We start from the raw sequence: 20,500 nt of genomic DNA, 5'->3' as shown, positions 1-20,500 counted from the left end.
ACCAGAAAGCCAGGTGGGTGGAGGCAGAGGGGCTGAGATGTCAGGACTGGCTCTGGGTAGTTCTTTTGTGCTCAGGACTTCCTGTAGGATCCTTCCCTCCCCCCCCCCCCCCCCCCCCCCCCCCCCCCCCCCCCCCCCCCCCCCCCCCCCCCCGCCACCTCTGCCCCTAATCTGCCCTGGTCCACCTGACGACAGTTGTTGGGGAGGGGAAGAAGTGGGGAGCTGGTGTCCTCCCTCCCCAGGGCTGCCATACCTGTCTGACCAGCCCCTCCCTCTCTCTTTCCGGCTCAGCTCTCTGTCCCTGGTTTTGGCCATGGGCCCACATGCCCTCCCTTTGGTCTCTGGAAGGAGAAGTCTCTCTGCCTTGCTAGCGTGGGTGTTTGTTGCAGGGGTAGGGGGGCATGCATTCGATTCACTTTTTGGAAATCAAATCTTCTTTGAAGGGGCTGGGAGAGGGCCTGGTGCAAACAGGTACTCACTGGATTTCGCTGTGCTGGTCCAGCACCTCAGGAGGTGGTGGGGAGAGTGGGGAGGAGAAAAGAGGGGAGGGGAGAAAGGAATGTGGTCTTTGTGTTCCCTCTGGGAGTCTCTGACTCATCTTTCTGGAAGGGACTTACGAGTGTGTACTTCTGTGTGTATCTGTGTGTGCGTTTGGTCTGAGTGGAGCTTTTCTGTGTGTTTTTCTTTTTGGATTTATCTCCGTCGCCAAAGAGGGGGCTGCTGGGTCTTTCTGTCCCTCTGGGTAGGGGTCTGTGTGTCTCTCCTTCTGGAAGTCTGAGCGTGTCTGCTGAAGGATGGGGAGGGTCCTGTATACCTGGCCTCCTGGCAGGTGGGGGCAGTCACTGTCACCCCTTTCCCTGGGGGGGGGGGGGCGTGTGCTGCTCAGCCGTCTCCTCCAAGGGACTCAGGTTTCTGGCATCAAGTTGGATGTCACCCAGTCCCCACCTCATGCCCTGCAGGAACTTTCCGAAAATCTAGCCCCAGTCATCACTTAATTGCAGCTGGAATCTCTGCCTCAGGGACCCAAACCTCTTGCCTTACACCTGCAGTCTGCCCCGCCCAGCCCGCCCAGGCCCCGGGGTGCCCTGCACAGCTCCCCATTCTCCAACCTTCTACAGGTGCGTGCTCTGCCCCAACCTGCTGTCCTGACTCATTCTGATAATGGGTTCAGGGAGACAGGTGCAGGGACTCCTCCATCTCCTCCGGCCTGAGCAGAGAAAGAGGGGCCAGGTGGCTACAGCTTGACTCGCCATCAGTGCCCCCAACTCCACCCCACCCCACACCTTCCTGCCTCAGGATCCTGCCTCCCTTCCTGTGAATTACCCCCTGGGCGCTATGGGAATGACTCACTCTTCCAAGGAGCAATTATAAGGCAGCTTCCCTCTCTCCCTCGGGCTCCCCCATCTTTCCTTAGTGCTTATTTTTCATTCTCTGTGCCCTTTAGTAAGGCCTACAGTGTTCAGCCTGGCCCCGGGGAATCCTGGGATCTTGGGAGGAGAGGAAGGCACTAGGCCGTGTGCAGGAAAAGTGCTCTGTTGGATCTCACTTTATCTTGCACCTAGAGACCCAGAGGGAAGACAACCAGTGTGTATGCGTGTGTGTGTGTGTGTGTGTGTGTGCATTTATGCCACAATTATTTACCTAGCCCCTTTGGACACTATAAAAAAAAGTAACTGAGGAGAAGGGGAGCCTGGGTGGCTCACTCGGTTAAGCGTCCAACTTCAGCTCAGGTCATGATCTCAGGGCTCGTGGGTTCAATCCTCACGTTGGGCTCTGTGCTGACAGCTCAGATCCTGGAGCCTGCTTTGGATTCTATGTCTCCCTCTCTCCTGCCCCTGCCCCGCTCATGCTCTGTCTCTCAAAAAATGAATAAATGTTAAAAAAATTTAAAAAAAAAGCAACCAAGGAGATACCAGACAGTTGGTTGGCCTCAGGTTCAAGGATTTGGAACCTAGAGGGCCTGTCCTCCAGCCTGGGCAGAGTTTCATAATCACTGAACAGGGAGACAACATGAGGTGGTGTCTTTGGGGTGTTGGGGGTTCGGGGATCCCTTTCCTGCTATGCTTCTGAGTCCTTGCATTTATTTCTCCAAGGAGGGAAGGAGATGACGCCCAGAGTAGGACTGCAGCGGCTCGGTGACCCCAAGCAAGTCTCTTTGTTATGTGGGGCCCCTGCAAGGCAACCGGTCTCCCCAGTTTTACACTTCCGGAATCCTTCTTTTCTGAGCTTTTGGGGCAGTGCTAGAGTGGGCTCCTGGGTAGGAGCAGCTCTCTGCTGCCCCCACCTGAGTCCGGCCTGTAGGTGGCAGGTGTCGGGTTAGGCCCAGCCCCCTCAGGGCCTAGCCACTCAGGTACCAGGCTGATCCCCCTCCCCTTGGGCTGTGCTCTCTGTTATAAAGGGCCAACCCTGGGGAGCTCTTCCCACCATAGAAGCAGCTTCTCGGCTTCTTCTCGAACCTCAGGCAGGTTCAGCCTACTCGCCTTCACTCCAGCCTCCACACCGGCCTCCACCATGTCCATCAGGGTGACCCAGAAGTCCTACAAGGTGTCCTCCTCCGGCCCCCGGGGTTTCAGCAGCCTCTCCTTCACTAGCGCGCCTGGCTCCCGCATCAGCTCTGCCCTGTCCCGGGTGGGCAGCGGCAGCAGCTTCCGGGGTGGCCTGGGCAGCAGCATGAGTGTGGTTGGGGGCTATGGCAGGCCCGGCGGTATGGGGGCCATCACGGCTGTCTCAGTGAACCAGAGCCTGCTGAGCCCCCTTAAGTTGGAGGTGGACCCCAACATCCAGGCCGTGCGCACCCAGGAGAAGGAGCAGATCAAGACCCTCAACAACAGGTTTGCCTCCTTCATCGACAAGGTGAGGACTGCCCCCTCCCCACCCCCGCTCCGCCCCCCGCGTGGCTGGCAGTGCCTGGGGCTTGCCAGGGGTCCCGACCGGTCTCTTGGTCACCCAGTCTGTGGGTACATCTCCAGCTCTCCACTGGCGACCTGTTGGGCGCCACCCACCCTGCAACACTCTCCCTTCCAGCGATGACTCAGTCCTCCCGTGCATTTTGGTTTGGGCTGGGGCAGCTGTGGGGACCTCTCGGGGTCCAGGCCGCTTCTGACTCTCAACCTTGAGGCTTCCTCCCTTCACGCATCTCACCCCTACCCGAGTGCTGACCGGGCTATGAAGCTTTAGGCCTGGAAGAGCCTTAGCTGTTCAGTTGTGGGGTGGGACGGGAGGCCCCTCGTCCAGGTTCACCCTCTCCCTAGCCCTGCCCCTAGGGCTCCCCAAAGGTGCCCCTCTGCTTTTTTTTTTTTAAATTTAAATAGGGTTCGATAAGATTCTGGAAGAAGGAAACGGGTGCCTTGACTCAACCAGGCAAATATTGATTGAGGCCTTTGTCGTCCCAGGGCCCGGGTGTGGGGGCACCGAGATGAGTCATCACCCGGCCCCTGCCCTGGGAACCCGCGGGGTGGGCGGGATCGGGCGGGGCAGAGCCTCGGTTCCCCTCCCCCCCCCGTCTCCCCCCCCCCCCCCGCCCCACCCCGTGGGGTGAGGGGCTGAGGCCTTCCATCGTGGGGGAGCGCTCCCCTACTTGGGGAGCTCTTAGTTTCTGGGGGGTGGGGTCGGGGTGAGGGGACGCCAGGGCCTGGCTTCGGGAAAGCTCCATCCAGGATTCAAAGTCTGCGGGCGTTGGATACCTCGCCCAGGTTTCGTGTCCTGTTCAACCCCATAGTTTATGGCTTCAAATAAGGTGTCTGTCTGCCAACGCCCCTCTCCCCACTCGGCCCTTGGCCCCTTTCACTCTTCCCTACCCCGGCTCCGCCCCAACCTGGCTCCACTTTCCCGAAGGCAGGCACCTGGCCGGGTTTTGCAGCCTGGGTGTTTGCTGCCCCAGGGGCCCCGGTGGGGGTGGGGGTGGGGGGAGTGCCCAGCGCGCTGGAGAATCGGGCCACTCCCTGCTGAGTGGCTCCTGGAGGCATTGTGGGAAGGGAAGGAGGCAAATCCTGGGGCAGAGTGTCGCCCTTAGGAATTGGAGTCCCCCAGGGAATTGGCACTCCCCTGTTTGTGGCCGGCTTGCTGCCCCCTTGGCCCAAAGCACCCTTGACTTTACTCCTTGACGGGGTTTTGTTAGCTTTGGGGTCCTCGCAAGTGAGTAGTTAGGCACCGGGCTCTGAGTCCGAGTTCCTGGATTACAGTACTCTGCCCTTCCCTTTGATGGGGCCAAATCTGATCTCATCTATAAAATGGGCTTGATAATCCCTAAATCAAAGAGGTTTTGCCGATTCAAGCATATGATGTATGTAAAAAGCTTAGCAGTGCTTGGCCCATATTAAGCAGTCCAGTGAGGCTGAAGGTTAACATCATGTACTCTTTATAATTTGGGGGCTGAATGACATGGGGAAGAAAGGATTTCTAGAGAAGAATTTGTTGGCTCTAGACCAGACCCTTAAATCCACCTTCTCTCTTAAGTCCCCTCAAGTTAAAGAACAGAAAAAGTGACGACTTGGGGTTAAGAAAAACACATTCTTGTTTTTGGAACCAGTCTGTTATTCTTTCTTTTAAAAATTTCCTTTCTGGGGAGCTTGGCTGGCTCAGTCAGTGGAGTATGTGACTCATGATCTCGGAGTTGTGAGTTCAAGCCCCATGTTGGGTGTAGAGATTACTTCAAAAATAAAATCTTATAAAAAAAAAATCCTTTTTGATATGCCCTAGTTTCTTCCTGAAATCTGGATCCCTTGAGCCCAAGGAACCCAGAAACTTTGTGTTTGGGGCAGGAGGAGAGGGCTATGGATTCGGGGGTGGGGGTTAGTGGGAAGACCTCCGTGATGCTGGAGAATCACAAAGGGAGTGTGGTGGAGACGAGGTCTGCCTGGTCTCTTGCCCCTTTCCCAACGCCCAGTCACATCTGCACAGAGATAGGCTCCTGAAAGGGCCCGCCTGGGCTTCTCTAGGCTACCGCAGGGTTGGGGAGACCCAGGCTCAGAGAGAGTAAGCAACTGAATGTTGCTCGGCACAGGTTGGTAGCAGCATTTGGCTAAAACCTGGGTCTTCTGGTCAGTGTTCTCCAGGCCGAAGAGCTCAAGTTTCTCTGTAATCTCTAGGAGTCCCTCAGAGCCACTCCCAATAATAATGATGATGATAGTAATATTTGATACGAGCCCTTGAATTTCCTTTTCAACCTTACATAAAGTATTAATCGAAACTTGGCTATTCTTGCTGATTTGTAATACACAGTCTAAGTAAAGAAGACCTATTCGTTCTATGAGTATCGTTTCAGCGTAACTCCCCTGGCTGATCCCTTCCGTCTGTGCACTTGCCTATCATCCCCACTGGTCCCCACCCCAGCACTAGAGGCACATGGCCCTCTAGTCCACTCACCGCCGTGCTGTCTCTTTCAGGCCATTGGTGATTCTCCCAGAACAGCTAACCAGCTCTCTGGGTTCTGGAGACCCCACTGCCCGGGAAGTGGGTTAGAGGAAAGGACAGTGCTTGCTTCCCCCCACACTGCACCTGATGGCCTGATGTGGACCTTCTTGCTCCCTCCTTCCCTCATGCAGGTGCGGCACCTGGAGCAGCAGAACAAGATTCTGGAGACCAAGTGGAACCTCCTGCAGCAGCAGAAAACCGCTCGCAGCAACATGGACAACATGTTCGAGAGTTACATCAACAACCTCCGACGGCAGCTGGACACCCTGGGCCAGGAGAAGCTGAAGCTAGAGGTGGAGCTTGGCAACATGCAGGGCCTGGTGGAGGACTTCAAGAATAAGTGAGCTGCCCTCCCACCGCCCCCTACCGACTGAAGTCCTCCTGCCCTGCCTAAGACCCCAGGGCCCTCTGCTTGTTGGGCAGTGCAGTCCTATGTAATTAGGGTGACCAGAGGCCCAGGCTTTCCAGGACAGTCTAGGTTTATGCCCATGGTCCAGGCATAATTGTTAACAGCACCCACCCCCTTTCGATCTCAGAACTGTCCAGATTTGGACAACAAGGTGTATGTTAATATTTACCTCGTAAGCATCAGATGGGAGAGGCCTCTGGTACGTACCTGCAGCCCTGGCCTTATTTTTTCCTTACCCTTGATTTCCAGCACACTCCAGAAAGTTCTGTCTGAGGTCTCCTGTCAATCCCCGCTGCTAACCCTCTTCATATGCCTAATCCAATGTGCACACGTGGATTCAGAGAGGGGTTTCCTGCCACAGGCCTCCCCACTGGCTGATGATAGCCTGGGGTAGGGGTGGGGAAAGAGTTGACTGGTTGGGGCGGAAGCACCAGACCAGCCCTCGTGTCCTTCATGAACTGAGTTTCCTAGATATTGCCTCCCCAAATACTCAGGATAACCTCACCTTTGCCTTCACCCTCTGATTCTAATTCTGTTCCTCACCAGATACGAGGAGGAGATCAAAGAACGTGCAGACATGGAGAATGAATTTGTCCTCATCAAGAAGGTGAGGGAACACTCCTCCCCGACCAGACATGGGACGCGGGGCTTAGAGACTTGGATTAGGAGGTTTTCTGGGTTCTGTCCCTAAATGTGTCCAAGTAATGGGGCATTTGGGTGCCTCCCAGGTATACAGCATAGAAAGATAGACAAGGACTGAGGGATACTTAAGTACATTTGGACAGAACTCTGAACATTGCTGTTAGGACGTGGTTAAGAAAATGGAGGTCTGGCCATGGAAGGGCCTCTTAGTGGAGGAGGAGGAGGGCTGCAGAAACTGAGGTAAACGTGTTTGGGCTGGGGATACAGGTTGATGGGGCTGAGACTGGAGAATCAGGCCATGGAGTGAGGTGGAAAAGTCAGTTGGTTAGAGGTTCTGTGTCTGGGCCATTGAGTGTCCCTGGTTGGGGTTGTGTGTGGACACTCAGCTCAGGCTGCCCCTCCCCTACCACCCAGGATGTGGACGAAGCTTACATGAACAAGGTAGAGCTGGAGTCCCGCTTGGAAGGGCTGACCGACGAGATCAACTTCTTAAGGCAGCTGTATGAAGAGGTATGTTCTTGGGGGCTGAGGACTGAGGGTCCCCCGCCCTGTCAGAGGCTCCTCCCAGCCCCCAGTGCATCAGCAGACAGAGTATCACCAACTGAATGATTACAATTATTGACATAACCCAGCGTGATGGTTCTATATGTTTTGCCCCCCCTGCATGAGGGTGAGGGAGGCTTTATTACCCCATTTCGTAGGCGAGAAAACAGGCTCGGGAGTGAAGTATCTTGTCCAAGGTCTTCATACAGAGTGGTGACCCAGCTACAACCTGAACCTGCTCTGTCCCCAGAGCCTTTGTTCTGAATCTTTGGGCCTTCTAGAAAGCTCTTCAGGGGCTTACTACTGGTAGCTGAGTGTGGAAGGGCGCTGCTGCTCAGGTTACTCACCTGAAGCCAGGTTGCCTTATTATCCTTATCTTCTTTCACCTGTACTTCCCCCCAGGTTTCAGGTCTTTGACATGTCTTCCTTCTTCAGGAACGTGGCCCTCTCCCCAGCTCTAACTCCACCTGCTTCTCTCCTCTGTTGCTGGCCTCCCTGCTTTTTCCCTAAAGAAGTCCCTTCTGCCAGAGGGGGCTTCTTGGGTGCAGGGACAGGGCCTTACCCCCCCACCCCACCTGCCCCCTACAGGAGATCCGTGAGCTGCAGTCCCAGATCTCGGACACGTCTGTGGTGCTGTCCATGGACAACAGCCGCTCCCTGGATCTGGATGGCATCATTGCCGAAGTCAAGGCCCAGTACGAGGAAATCGCCAACCGCAGCCGGGCTGAGGCTGAGACCATGTACCAGATCAAGGTGAAGAGTGGGGTCACTAGGCTGGCCCTCCCCTCTGGCTGGTTCTGTGCCCTAGTACTTAAGGAGGGAGCAGGATTTCAAAGTCGACCTTGCCTGCTGTGAGCTGGGCCTGCTGAGTGGGTACTGTGGAGACAGGGATATCCGTGTGCCTGGAGGTCTGGAAGAAGGCCGGCAGTGGTGTGTGCGTGCGCGTGTGTGTGTGTGTGTGTGTGTGGTGGGGCAGGGGTGAGGTGAGATGAGCAGGGCACTTGCCTCACTCCTGCCTCATACCTGCAGTACGAGGAGCTGCAGACATTGGCCGGGAAGCATGGGGATGACCTCCGTCGCACGAAGACGGAGATTTCCGAGATGAACCGGAACATTAACCGACTCCAGGCTGAGATTGAGGGCCTCAAAAACCAGGTATGGGCTGGGCTGGCGGTGGGAGAGGATCCCTGGACATGTGTGGGTGACAGCGAGCAATGCAGCAGGGAGTGAGGGGCCTGGGAAAGAATCCTAGACCGGAACTTCCAGGTTCTCAGGCTGCTCCTGGGAGGCTGAAGGGCGCGGAAGAGGTTCCTGGGGCCGTCGCAGGGGCCAGAGGGGGTGCGACAGACAGGTTGGGGTCCAGAATGGGTTCTCCCAAGCCTGCTTTATTTTATTGTCTTGTAAATCAGGGTAAGGTCAGGCTCTGCTGCTTTTAACACAGTCTGGAAAGCAGAGAGCTGGCCCAGTTAGGGCGGGGATGATGCTTCATGGCGTCCCAGGTGAGAAGTTTGTTCAAGGAAGAGTCTGGAAACTGCTTGGATTTCCCTATTCTGGTTCATTTTTTTTTTTAATTTATTTATTATAAGTAAACTCTATACCCAACGTGGGGCTTGAACTCATGACCCTGGGATCAAGAGTCACGTGCTCCACCACCGCCAGCCACTGCCCCGCCCCACTCTATTTGGGTTCCTGAAGCTCATTGGTAGCATTTTCTTGGTGCTAGGTGGAGTTGGTTAATCTAGGTCAGGGAGAGGCTCTGGTCCCTAAAAAAGGGAAAGGGAAGGTGGGTGCAGGGGGAGGAGATAACCAGGCTCTGCCCTGACCTGCTTACCTTCTCCCTGCCCCCCACAGAGGGCTTCCCTGGAGGCCGCCGTAGCTGATGCCGAGCAGCGTGGGGAGCTGGCCGTGAAGGACGCCAATGCTAAGGTGGCCGAGCTGGAGGCCGCCCTGCAGCGGGCCAAGCAGGACATGGCCCGGCAGCTGCGGGAGTACCAGGAGCTCATGAACGTCAAGCTGGCCCTGGACATCGAGATCGCCACCTACCGCAAGCTGCTGGAGGGCGAGGAGAGCAGGTGGGTGTTGGGGTCTCTGAGCGGCCCTGGCGCCCCAGCCCTGGGACCTGTCATGGGGAGGGGTGGGAATTGAGTCCCGTGGTCCTGGAACCACGGTCCAGGGTCAGGAGTTGGGTCTGATGTCCCGTGTGTCTTCTGGGTCCAGGCTGGAGTCTGGGATGCAGAACTTGAGTATCCACACTAAGACCTCCACCGGCTACTCAGGTGAGTGTCCTGGCCCTGGGGTGCAGGGCAGGAGGGTGGGGCCTTTTCAGCCAGCTCCTATACGTCTCCCTCTTGTACAGGTGAGGAAACTGGGGTGCAGTCAGATGTCTTGTCCAAGGTCACATAACTAATTCAAAGCTCTGTCCTACTCTGCTCCTGGTTTCCCCCCAGTAATCCTAAAATCACGAAGCAGGGTGATTTCCCAGGCCTGCGGACTATGTAGGGAGTGACAGGGAACAGGGGATACGGAGCCTGATGTGTACATGGCCTTGTGCGCTCATGTGACTGCTTCTATCCCTGACCAGGTGGGCTGGTCTCAGCCTACGGGGGCCTCATGAGCCCTGGCCTCAGCTATGCCATGCAGTCTGGCTTCGGCTCTGGTGGGAGCTCTGCTTCCTCCAGCCGTGTCAGCTCCTCCAAGGCTGTGGTGGTGAAGAAGATCGAGACCCGTGATGGGAAGCTGGTGTCCGAGTCGTCTGACGTCCTGTCCAAGTGAACAACCACTGTGGTCTCTCCCAGCCTCCCCGCTCCAGTGGCTGCCATAGAGCCTGTGGGGGAAGGAGCTGTGCAGGGGAGCATCGGGAACGGGAGGCCCACCTAAGCCTCGCCCCAGTCCTCGGCCTACCCTTAGGGGGAGTCCACTGCCCTGGGTACCCCCTCTTGCCCCCAGCTAAAAGCCAATTCAAGAGTCTTTTCCCAAATAAAGCCTCAGATGGCTCTGCCAATCCCACTTGGTTGTGTGCAGCCCGTGTTAAGGGGTGGGGTGGGGTGAGGTGGGGGAGAGGTGGTCGGGAGGCCTCTCTTGGGACTCAGAAGCTGGGGGGAGGGGGTCCTGGAAAGTAGGGGGCACCGGGGAGGAAAGTCTGGCCTTCTCTAGGCTGTTCCCAGAGAGACTTCTTTGCTGAAAGCCTGATGACGCCTTGCCCATTAACGTGCTCTTAAATACCCATTTCATTTTATCTGTGCAACAAAGCCTTCGAGGCCAGCAGAGCAGGTTTTGGGTGGTATTATCAGGAGAGAGTTCAGTTTCCTTTCTATAGCATCACAGGACCGCTTGCACATAGGGCCAAGTAACTGGCCCAGCTAGAAAGAGGAGGGTCTGGCATTCGAACCCAGTTCAGTTCCCAAGCCTCTCCTCTTCCTCCTCAGCCAGGCACATGGCATTTTCTCGGTGGCCACAGATGTCTTTTTACCATCGTGATTCCTTTGCAGCTGAGGACCAAGGAGTCCTGGTTTTCCCATCCCTTCAGAAGCCCAGAGTCCATTTCTAGTAACTGGGTGTGTGTCACACCTGCAATTTCTAGAAGCCAAGATCGTATAGGACTTGGCATTGATAAGTGGGCTCTTCCTGTTCCACTCACGGTTGCACCCACCCTACAGTGGTCTTTGCCCCCCCCTGCCCCCCCCCCCCCGCTTTCCACCCTTTTAAATGCACTTTTTATATTATAGACACAGCTGAGTATGCGAAGGGCGTGTGCGTTCTGTGTTTGCATGTGGAGGGTGTGCTGTGCTGTGTGTATATGGGTGTGGATATATTCTGTGGAATGTGTAAAGGGGTTTGCCTGTTTTTGCTGAAATGCAGCCTCCAAGGTCTAGGGCAGGACCAGAGGTTTAGGACACAGCGAGGTGGGGCAGCGCATCCCTGGCCTGTGGTTTCACTGCCACGACCAGGGAGTTCTAGGCTGATATGTTGGCCCCCTAGACTAAGTGTGGACAGGCCCTTATTTACTTTCCGAAACACCAAGGGAGAAGAAACAAGACAGTACAGAAGTGTGGACAGCTGGCACTGGAAGTTCAAGTTCTGGTCCTGCTTGTGGGTCTCCAAGCTTCTGTCCCCAGACCCTTGGTTTCCCAGCCTCTGGACTCTATCTTGCTACCTCCCTAGCCACCCACCTCAGTGAAGCTGCTTCCAGACTGATTCCCCTCATTCTACTGCCCCACCCCCTCCCGGGGCCAGGGTTCTGGACTCTGTTGCAATAAAGGACTTCCCTCTTCAATGATAAAACTAAGCACCATTATTTAGAACAGCACTGGGGTGCCTGGGTGGCTCAGTCTGTTGAGTGACTTGGGCTCAGGTCATAACCTCATGGTTCGTGAGTTCGAGCTCTGCGCGGGGCTCTGTGCTGACAGCTCAGAGCCTGGAGCCTCGGATTCTGTGTCTCCCTCTCTCTCTGCCCCTCGCCCGCTCGTGCTCTGTCTCTTTCTCCCTCTCAAAAATAAAGAAGCGTAACCAAAACATTTAGAACAGCATCATCTCTCTAATTATTGTGGCAGCAGCTTGAAGTAAGAAATTCATTTTTGTCGCAACTTGCAAATGTATATATACAACGCTAACCAGCCTTCTGCTCACCACGTGTGACTGACTCACCAGGTCCCAGGAGGTGGCAGGGTAGTGTTAGAGCCCAGAGCAAGCCCACCACGAAGTGAAAGGGACCTCTTGCCCACTGAGGCCCCGAGTCAATATTTTCTATTGTGCGCCCCCCCCCCCCAATCCTTCTTGAAGCTAGCCACCTTTCTTATTAGGCCCTGCCCCCCGGGACAGTGGGCATGCAGGGGGCAGCCAAGGGTCCCACCAGTAGCCTCCTGGAATTTCCTTCTACACCCCAGGTGTTTGTTCAGGGAAAGACAGAAAAGCTTCGGGGAGAATTCCTTTTCCCTCCCTCCCCCTCCTTCCTGTCCCAGTTGCTGTGTACCTACTATGTGATCAAGGTCACTCAGGAGATAACAAAATACCAGAGCTTAGACAAGGACACTGAGGAAGGATGGAAACGTTACTTCAATACCCACTTGAGGGCGGAGCTTGTCCATCACATTCCAGCCCTCCGAGGGGCCTGGGTATTAAAACCCCCATTTTATGCACAGACTTTGCATAAGGTTACCCTGTAAGTGATGGAAGTGATGTCTGATGCTTGGACCAGCGGGCGCTTTTTTGACGACACTCGATTTTTATCATATGTACGCATGTCACACGCAGCTGAAAAAATTTAAGCTCGTTTTTGTTTTTGAGTAGATCTAAAGGTCCCCCATACACAATTCTAAGTACAAACGGCCTCCTTCCTCACCAGCCACCCGGTTTCTCGCCCAGAGGGTAACTAACATTACCTGTTTCTTGTAATTCATCTCAGCTAGAGTTTATGTACATATTAATTCCTTAGGTACATACATATATACAGGTGTACTTTTCTTTCACAAAGGGTTTTACACTATATGTAGTATTGTATATCATGCTTTGACATTCAGTCAGTGCCTGTTCTTCCATATCAACATGCAAATTGTTGTCTTATGCTTTTTATTTATTTTTTATTTTTTTTATTTAAAAAAATTTTTTTTCCCAACGTTTATTTATTTTTGGGACAGAGAGAGACAGAGCATGAACGGGGGAGGGGCAGAGAGAGAGGGAGACACAGAATCGGAAACAGGCTCCAGGCTCTGAGCCATCAGCCCAGAGCCTGCCGCGGGGCTCGAACTCCCAGACCGCGAGATCGTGACCTGGCTGAAGTCGGACGCTTAACCGATTGCGCCACCCAGGCACCCCTGCTTTTTCAAAGCTGCATAATATTCCGCCTATGGATGCTATGTATGTATTAGTGTCAGGAAGTAAGTAAGTAAGCAAGCAAGCTCTATGCCCAATGTGGGGCTTGAACTCACGACTCTGAGATCAAGAGTTCTGTGTGCTACCGATCGAGCCAGCCAGGTGCCCCATATTACAAAAATTTTTTTAATTGAGTTTTTAATTTTAATTCCAGGATAAAGTCTCATGTTTTATTTAACCAATCCTCAAATTGTGGGTCTTTTCAATCTTCTGCTATGACAGCAAAGTTGCAGTTAATGACCTTGGATACATGGCATACTGTACATGATGAGGGTATCTGAATAATTCCCGGAGTTGCTGAGTCAAAGTAAATGTACATTAAAATTTTTTTTAAGGTTTTATTTTTAAGTAACCTCTACACCCAGCATGGGGCTTGAACTCACAACCTCAAGATCGAGAGTCGCATGCCCCACCGACTGAGCCAGCTAGGCACCTCTGTACGTTTAAATCTTCCATAGATATTAGAAAAGAAGCTTGTGTTTTTATAGGACTGAATTTTAGTTTTCTAGAAAATCTATGGGTATAGAAGGCCCATGTTTGACTATCCCAGGGAAATCAGACATTGCTCCTCAACTCTCACCCCTCCAGGAATAAAATAATGAATCTTCCAAGCATTTGTGGGCCATTCTTCATACATTGTCGTTTCAAGGTTTGCTCTGCCCTCCGAAGGTGAGCTCGGCTAAGATGGCCCGCGATCGCCTTAGATGATCTAAAGCAGGCTCAGGAGGAGGTCCGGACAGAACTAGGGTGCAAGGTGGTGGGAAGGGAGGAGGCCGCTGGGAGAAGTACCCCGTGAGGAAGAGAAGAGGGGGCTGGAGATCAGCTGGCCAGTGGGCCAGCCACAGGCTGCTTCTTTGCATATCCTGGTCAGTGTTAGCTGCTTTGCCTATTTGGCACCCCTTCTCCTGTTCTGGTAACAGAACACTGGCCACTCCCACTGTATCCCCCTTCTTTGCAGGAACTGTCCTTTCCAGCTCTGGCCTGTGGTTCTGGTGGGCCTGCCAGTCACAGTACCTCTTCTCTGGGCCCACGGAGGGCTGGAGTCAGCCTGGCCAATCAGAGAACAAAGCCTTTGTTCCTTTTTTGCTGAAGTGTAACATAGATGTAATAAAAGGCAGAAAGGGCTTGATGGATTTCTGCTTATCTTCCCTCGTACAACATAGAACATTTCTTGTATCATAGAAGCTTTCCTTGGACTCCTTGCCAGAGCGCGCTTTTTTTTTTCTTTTCTTTTTTAATGTTTATGTATTTATTTTGGAGAGAGAACACAAGCAGGGGAGGAGTAGAGAGAGAGGGAGACACAGAATCCAAAGCAGGCTTCAGACCCCGGGCTGCCAGCACAGAGCGGGACAGTGCGGGACTCGAACCCACGAACTGCGAGATCAAGACCTGAGCCGAAGTCGGACACTTAATCCACTGAGCCACCCAGGCGCCCCCAGAGTGCACTTTTAAAAGTACAAATGAGGGGCGCCTGGGTGGCGCAGTCGGTTAAGCGTCCGACTTCAGCCAGGTCATGATCTCGCGGTCTGTGAGTTCGAGCCCCGCGTCGGGCTCTGGGCTGATGGCTCAGAGCCTGGAGCCTGTTTCCGATTCTGTGTCTCCCTCTCTCTCTGCCCCTCCCCCGTTCATGCTCTGTCTCTCTCTGTCCCCAAAATAAATAAACGTTGAAAAAAAAATTAAAAAAAAAAAAGTACAAATGAGGGGCACCTGGGTGGCTCAGTCAGCTGAGCATCTGACTTCAGCTCAGGTCGTGATCTCATGGCTCATGAGTTTGAGCCCCGCATCGGGTTCTGTGCTGACAGCTCAGAGCCTAAAGCCTCCTTCTGATTCTGTCTCTCTCTCTCTCTCTCTCTCTCTGCCCTTCCCCTCTAGTGTTCTGTCTCTCTCTTTCTCTCAAAAATAAATAAACGTTAAAAAAATTAAAAAAAAAAGTACAAATGAAAAATAAAAGTACAGATCAGACTTGGTTACTCTCTTACTTAGAACCCTCTAATGTCTGGGTGCCTGGGTGGCTCAGTGGGTTAAGTGTCCAACTCTTGCTCTCGGCTCAGGTCATGATCTCACAGCTCGTGGGATCGAGTCCTGCGTCAGGCTCTGCCCTGAGAGCTTGAAGCCTGCTTGGAATTTTTCTCTCTCTGCCTCTCTACGTGCACACATGCACCTGTGTGTGTGCCTTTCTCTCTCTCTCTCTCTCCCTCAAAATAAACAAACATAAAAAAAAGAACTCCTTGATGTCGACACCCCCCATGTCCTGCCTCGGCCCACAGTTTGGGCCTGCTCGGCCCCTGCCTACTCCTCAGGCCTCCTCCTGGCCACTGTCTCCTGTGTTCTCGTTGACTCAGTGATGTGGGCTTTTTGGTGCTTGGTCACACTTCCTTCTGCCCAGGGCCCTTGCACATGCTGTTCTGTCTTTTGGGGGACATGTTGCTTTTCTATGCACACATAGCAGTTTCCTATTCTTTTTTCATGGTGCAGCACAATGCAGCTTCTGCAGGAAAGCCTTCTAGACACGTGGGCTGGGTGGGCTATTTCTTTAAAAAACAAATTTTGTTTTTAATGCTGATTTATTATTGAGAGACAGAGAGACAGAGCATGAGCATGGGAGGGGCAGTGAGAGTGGGAGACACAGAATCCGAAGCAGGCTCCAGGCTCCGAGCTGTCAACACAGAGACGCACGCGGGGCTCGAACTCGCAAACCGCGAGATCATGACCTGAGCCGAAGTGGGACGCTTAATCTCCTGAGCCACCCAGGTGCCCCGGGGCTGTTTCTATAATAAGTTCTCAAAGTATCCTGTACTTTGTCCTTGTAGACTATCACCCTCTGCTCATCTGTAGTGATGCCTTATTCATGTCAGCCGTGCCTGATAGACTGGAAACTCCACTGGGGCAGGGACCACATCACATCTGCCCAGTTTTTCCTTATCTTCAGTACCTAGCAGAGTGTCTGGCATAATGTAGGTGATCAAGAAAAAAAATTATTAAATAAAAGAATAAGTGAGCCATTTCCCTATTGATGGTCGTCTGTTTTTTATTTGTTTTCTGCTATTTTAATCCTTTAAAAGTCCTTCCTTAGGGCTGCCTATCTGGCTCCGTCAGCTGAGCATGTGACTCTTGATCTCAGGGTTGTGAATTCAAGCTCCCTGTTAGGCATGGAGCCTACTTAAAAAAACAATGTCAGGGCACCTGAGTGGCTCAGTCGGTTGAGTGTCTGACTTTTGATTTCGGCACAAGTCATGATCCTAGGGGTCGTGAGATTGAGCCCTGCACCTGCTTGAGATTCTTTCCCTCTGCCTCTCTCCCCCACTCATGTGCTCTCTCTCTCTCTTTCTTAAAAAAAAAAAAAAAAGGTTAAAAAAAAAAGGGTGTCTGGCTGGCTCAGTTGGTGAAGCACGTGGCTCTTGATTTTGGGGTTGTGAGTTCAGGCCCCCACTGGGTGCAGAGATTACTTAAAACTAAAACCTTAAAAAAAAAAAAGCCAAACAAAAAATCTCTCCTTCTTTTAGGGGAAAAATGATCAATTTGCTCATACCTAGTCCAGAAACTGCTGATGTAGTGGTCTTTTTTTTTTTTTTTTTAAGTTTATTCATTTATTTTTGAGAGAGAGCGCGAGAGAGAGATAGAGAGAGCAAGAGTGGAGAAGGGACAGAGAGATAGGGAAAGAGAACCCCAAGCAGCCTCCCCCCACTGTCAGTGCAAAGCCCTACTCGGGGCCTGAACTCATGAACCGTGAGATCATGACCTGAGCCGAAATCAAGAGTCAGATGCTTAACCAACTGAGCCACCCAGGTGCCCCTGATGTATTGGTCTTTTAAAGCATGTCCCTCAGGGGCGCCTGGGTGGCTCAGTCCGTTAAGCGTCCGACTTTGGCTCAGGTCACGATCTCGCTGTCCGTGGGTTTGAGCCCTGCGTCAGGCTCTGTGCTGACTGCTCAGAGCCTGGAGCCTGTTTCAGAATCTGTGTCTCCCTCTCTCTCTGACCCTCCCCTGTTCATGCTCTGTCTCTCCCTGTCTCAAAAATAAATGTTAAAAAAAAAAAAAAAGCATGTCCCTGCAAAGTGGCCTCGGCCCCACATCAGCAACTGTGGCCTTCGGTAAGTGCCTGGGAAGGAGTGGGAAAGCAGGCTTGGGACCAAACTTGGCCCAAATGTGCCTAGCTAGCAGTGTGTGCCTGGTGCCTGGAGGGTGGGGACGAGGATGGCAGAACTGAATCCAAAGACACCTACGACGACGACGGGGTCCTTGGCTTCAAACGACTTCCAGCTTACCCGGGAAGACAATACACAACCCAGAAAAGTCAACTTCACTTGCTCATTCAGCAAGCCGTTGGTCACCTGGGAGGAGGCAGACGGTCAGGCACAGGGTGGAAGAGGGCTGGACGTTTGGCACGTGGCAAGGTGAGAAGTCGCTGTGCATGATGGACTCAGTGATGATTTAGGGAGCACTGACCACGGGTGGTCCCCCAATTCACATTCTCTCCCCCTTTCCTCAGTAGTTTGCCACTTTTAGGTGGGCACATGGCCACGTAGACTAAAGACTGCATACTTCTGCCTTCCCTGCAGTTGGCTGTGGCCACGTGACAAAAGGATAGAAGTGGAGGGTGCAACTTCTGGAAAGTATCCTAAAAGGGAGAGAGTATGAGCTGCTCCCTTCACCCCTCCTTTCTGCTGGTGGGAATGCATACGGAATGGCTGCAGTTCAGCAGCTATCTTGGACCATGAGGTGACCTGGGGAATGAAAGCCATCCTTAGAGCAAAGGAGAGATGAGACCTGGGTCCATGGCACCATGGGATGCCATACTAGCCTTGGACAGATTATTTCCATGTCTGGACATTGGGAGAGAAATAGACTTCCATCTGCACTGAGGCATTGTTATTCTTTTTTTTTTTTTTTTCTGTTATGCTTACCTGAAGCCAATCTTTTTTTTAATTAAAAACAAATTTTAATGTTTATTTATTTTTGAGAGAGAGAGAGAGAGCACAAGCAGGGAAGGGACAGAGAGAGAGAGGGAGACACAGAATCTGAGCTGTCAGCATAGAATCTGACGTAGGGCTTGAACCCACAGACCGTGAGATCAGGACCTGAGCCGAAGTCGAATGCTTAACCTACTGAGCCGCCCAGGCGCCCCCTGAAGCCAATCTTAATACAGTGAGCATATTAGCCTGACTCAGGGGTATAGCTGCCAGGGGAGCCTAGAAGATGATCAGAGAGGGGGCTGGCTGGGGTAAGCAAACTGGCTTCTAGCCCCGTCCTGCCTTTGACCTGCTCTGGAAGGTTTGGAAAATCTCTGTCTTCTCTAGGCCTCAGTCCGCTCTTCTTGAACGGGGTTGTTGGACTCTTTGGCTGCTAAGATCTCTTCTTCCCCTGCCATTTTAATCTTCTGGCTATTTCGGTGAGCCCTGGAGGCCCGGAATGTTGCGCTGGGGAAGTTGTACTTGATCTGAGAAGCAGTGGGGGTCACTGGGGATTTTTCCCGGTGGGGGGGGGGCAGGGAAGTGAAGTGAAGGAGGAAGTGCTTTAGGAAGATGAACCTGGCAGCTCCTGGCAGGGATGCGTGGTGACATGGGGTGGGCGCTGGGTGAGCGTCAGAAGGCCGGCTCTCCCCCTCACAGGGTCTGTGGACACCCTGCCTGCCCTCTCCGAATGCCAGTTTGCTGCCGGTGACATGGGAATGATCAACACCGTCCCCGGGGGGGTTGGGGCTGGAACTCGGCAATGAACGTGAAGGTGTTCTGTGAGCCATACATGGTGGTGCCTGCTCTTTCCCTCAGGAGCCCTTTCAGGATGAGTCCTCTCTCTGCCTTCCCTTCTGTGTCTGTCGCTCACCCCCGTGACCCACTCCCCAGTAAGACCGGGGAGCCCCACGAAGCATGGCGCTGGCATTATGGCCGAGGGGCCCTCAGGCAACTGCCCACTCCGGTCCCCTCTCCACCTCCACGCCCCAATTTCGCCCTCTCCTGTGTCGGGCTTCTTCGCAGATGTCAGAGAGCTTACGAAGGCTTCACTGGGTCTGGTTCTCACATGTTCTCTGTGAGGAAGGGTCACGTCTCATTTTACAGGCGAGGGACAGGGTCTGAAGCCAGGGAGGGAAAGTCATTTCCTCAGGGTTGCCCGGCTGTTTGGTGGCAGAGAGTGGATTGGAAAAAGGAGCGCTAAATCTGGATTATTATTTGACCTGTCTAGACCCTTCTAACCTGGGGGGGATCTTGTGGGTTAAGAGGAGAGGACTGTGGGAGTAGGCCAGGCTGGTGGGCCGCCGCGGGGCTGGGGGAGGGCCAGCTGGGCTTCTGTGACCTTGAGGCCCGTGCGTCACTTCGGGCAGGCTTCAGGTGCCCCCTGGCGGGCACTTTGGGGAGTGCGCGGCCAATCCGTTTCCTCGCTGTAGCCTGCTTCTGGCTTCTGGATGGTTCCCCTGACGCTACCTTTCCTTCCAGCTGCTGGTCTACCTGTGGGACTTATTGCAACAGTGAGAACGTGAGCAACTTGGAGGATTTTTTTGGTGGAGGGGGTTAAAAATTCAAATGCCAATGTGGGCCAGAGAGCTAAGGGAAAAGAGGGAAGTTGGTCTGGGGTGAGAAATTGTGGAGGGTCACAGGTTGTTTGCACATAAAAATTGCTGGGGTAGGGGCGCCTGGGTGGCTCAGTTGGGCTAAATGGCCGACCGTGGCTCAGTTGGTTAAGCAGCCGACTTTGGCTCAGGTCATCACCTCACAGTTCGTGAGTTCGAGTCTCGCATGGGCTCTCTGCTGTCAGTGAGGAGCCTGCTTCGGATCCTCTGCCCGCCCTCCCCCCCCGCCCCTCCCCTGCTTGTGCTGTCTCTCTCTCTCTCTCTCAAAAATAAATAAATACTAAAAAAAATGCTAGGGGTATTCTTCACATTCACAAAGAACTATGCTTTCCTACTGTCTTTTTGGAAACATGCCGGCTGTTCATCCTCCCACTGTAGACTGAAAGATAAGCATAGGATGGGTTACTTTTCTTTCTCTATCTCATCTTTTCTCATTTTCTCATTCTTTTCTCTATTTCGTCTTTACCCTAAGATGGCCCAAGTATAGACATGGCATCGGACACTCAGCTTCAATATGGGGACAGCGAAAGGGCATGGTGAGGACTGTGGCAAACCAGAATTACTTACAGTACCTGAGCCAGAGGCACCCCTTGCCAGGCGTTTTGACAGCCCTGCTCTGTTATCCTCTGCCTGTGCCCCTGCATCCCTGGTGGTGAGTCCGAGGGGCCGAGGGAGTGTGCCCACCCACAAAGCCTGGGTCTCCCCATCCTGTCCACATGGCCCTAAGCTCACTTCCAGGAACTGCTTGGGCTTCTTCCCTGGGTCCTGCTCCCTTTGCACCTAGTCCTGGCGAGGGGATGGCTGATTTGGGGGTGGGGGAGTCTCTAGAGCTGCCCTGTCCCACCAGGCAGCCGCCAGCCACGTGTGGCCGAGAACTTCGAATGTGGCTAGTCTGCATTGAGATGTGCTGTAACCATAAGATACACACCAGCCCTTGAAGACAGTGTGAGAAAAGATGAATATAAGATATGAATAATTTTACATATTGATTACATGTTGAAATCATATTTTGCATATATTGGGTTAAATAAATACACCATTCAAGTTAATTCTACCTATTTC

At 53.2% G+C, this 20,500-nt stretch overlaps 1 protein-coding gene across 1 annotated transcript; it reads left to right on the top strand.

Annotated features, from left to right (window-relative positions):
- The first annotated feature begins 2,410 nt into the window (after positions 1–2,410).
- On the top strand, positions 2,411–10,012 carry KRT8 (keratin 8). Its single transcript, XM_003988745.5, has 9 exons — positions 2,411–2,853; positions 5,544–5,752; positions 6,368–6,428; positions 6,878–6,973; positions 7,595–7,759; positions 8,036–8,161; positions 8,858–9,078; positions 9,224–9,282; positions 9,588–10,012. The coding sequence occupies exons 1-9, from the start codon at positions 2,512–2,514 to the stop codon at positions 9,776–9,778; spliced, it is 1,470 nt and encodes a 489-aa protein (XP_003988794.2). The 5' UTR covers positions 2,411–2,511; the 3' UTR covers positions 9,779–10,012.
- The last annotated feature ends 10,488 nt before the right edge of the window (positions 10,013–20,500 follow it).

Source organism: Felis catus, chromosome B4, assembly GCF_018350175.1.
Source record: "Felis catus isolate Fca126 chromosome B4, F.catus_Fca126_mat1.0, whole genome shotgun sequence".
Classification (NCBI taxonomy): domain Eukaryota; kingdom Metazoa; phylum Chordata; class Mammalia; order Carnivora; family Felidae; genus Felis; species Felis catus.
The sequence above is the reverse complement of the archived record's forward strand: the minus strand, read 5'-3'. Positions and strand labels throughout refer to the sequence as shown.

Excerpts from the sequence above, each read along its gene's own strand:
- KRT8 (XM_003988745.5), top strand. The coding sequence starts at position 2,512 with ATGTCCATCAGGGTGACCCAGAAGTCCTACAAGGTGTCCTCCTCCGGC. Across the intron at positions 5,753-6,367 it reads GTGGAGGACTTCAAGAATAA|ATACGAGGAGGAGATCAAAG; the intron begins GTGAGCTGCCCT and ends GTTCCTCACCAG. Across the intron at positions 8,162-8,857 it reads TTGAGGGCCTCAAAAACCAG|AGGGCTTCCCTGGAGGCCGC; the intron begins GTATGGGCTGGG and ends TGCCCCCCACAG.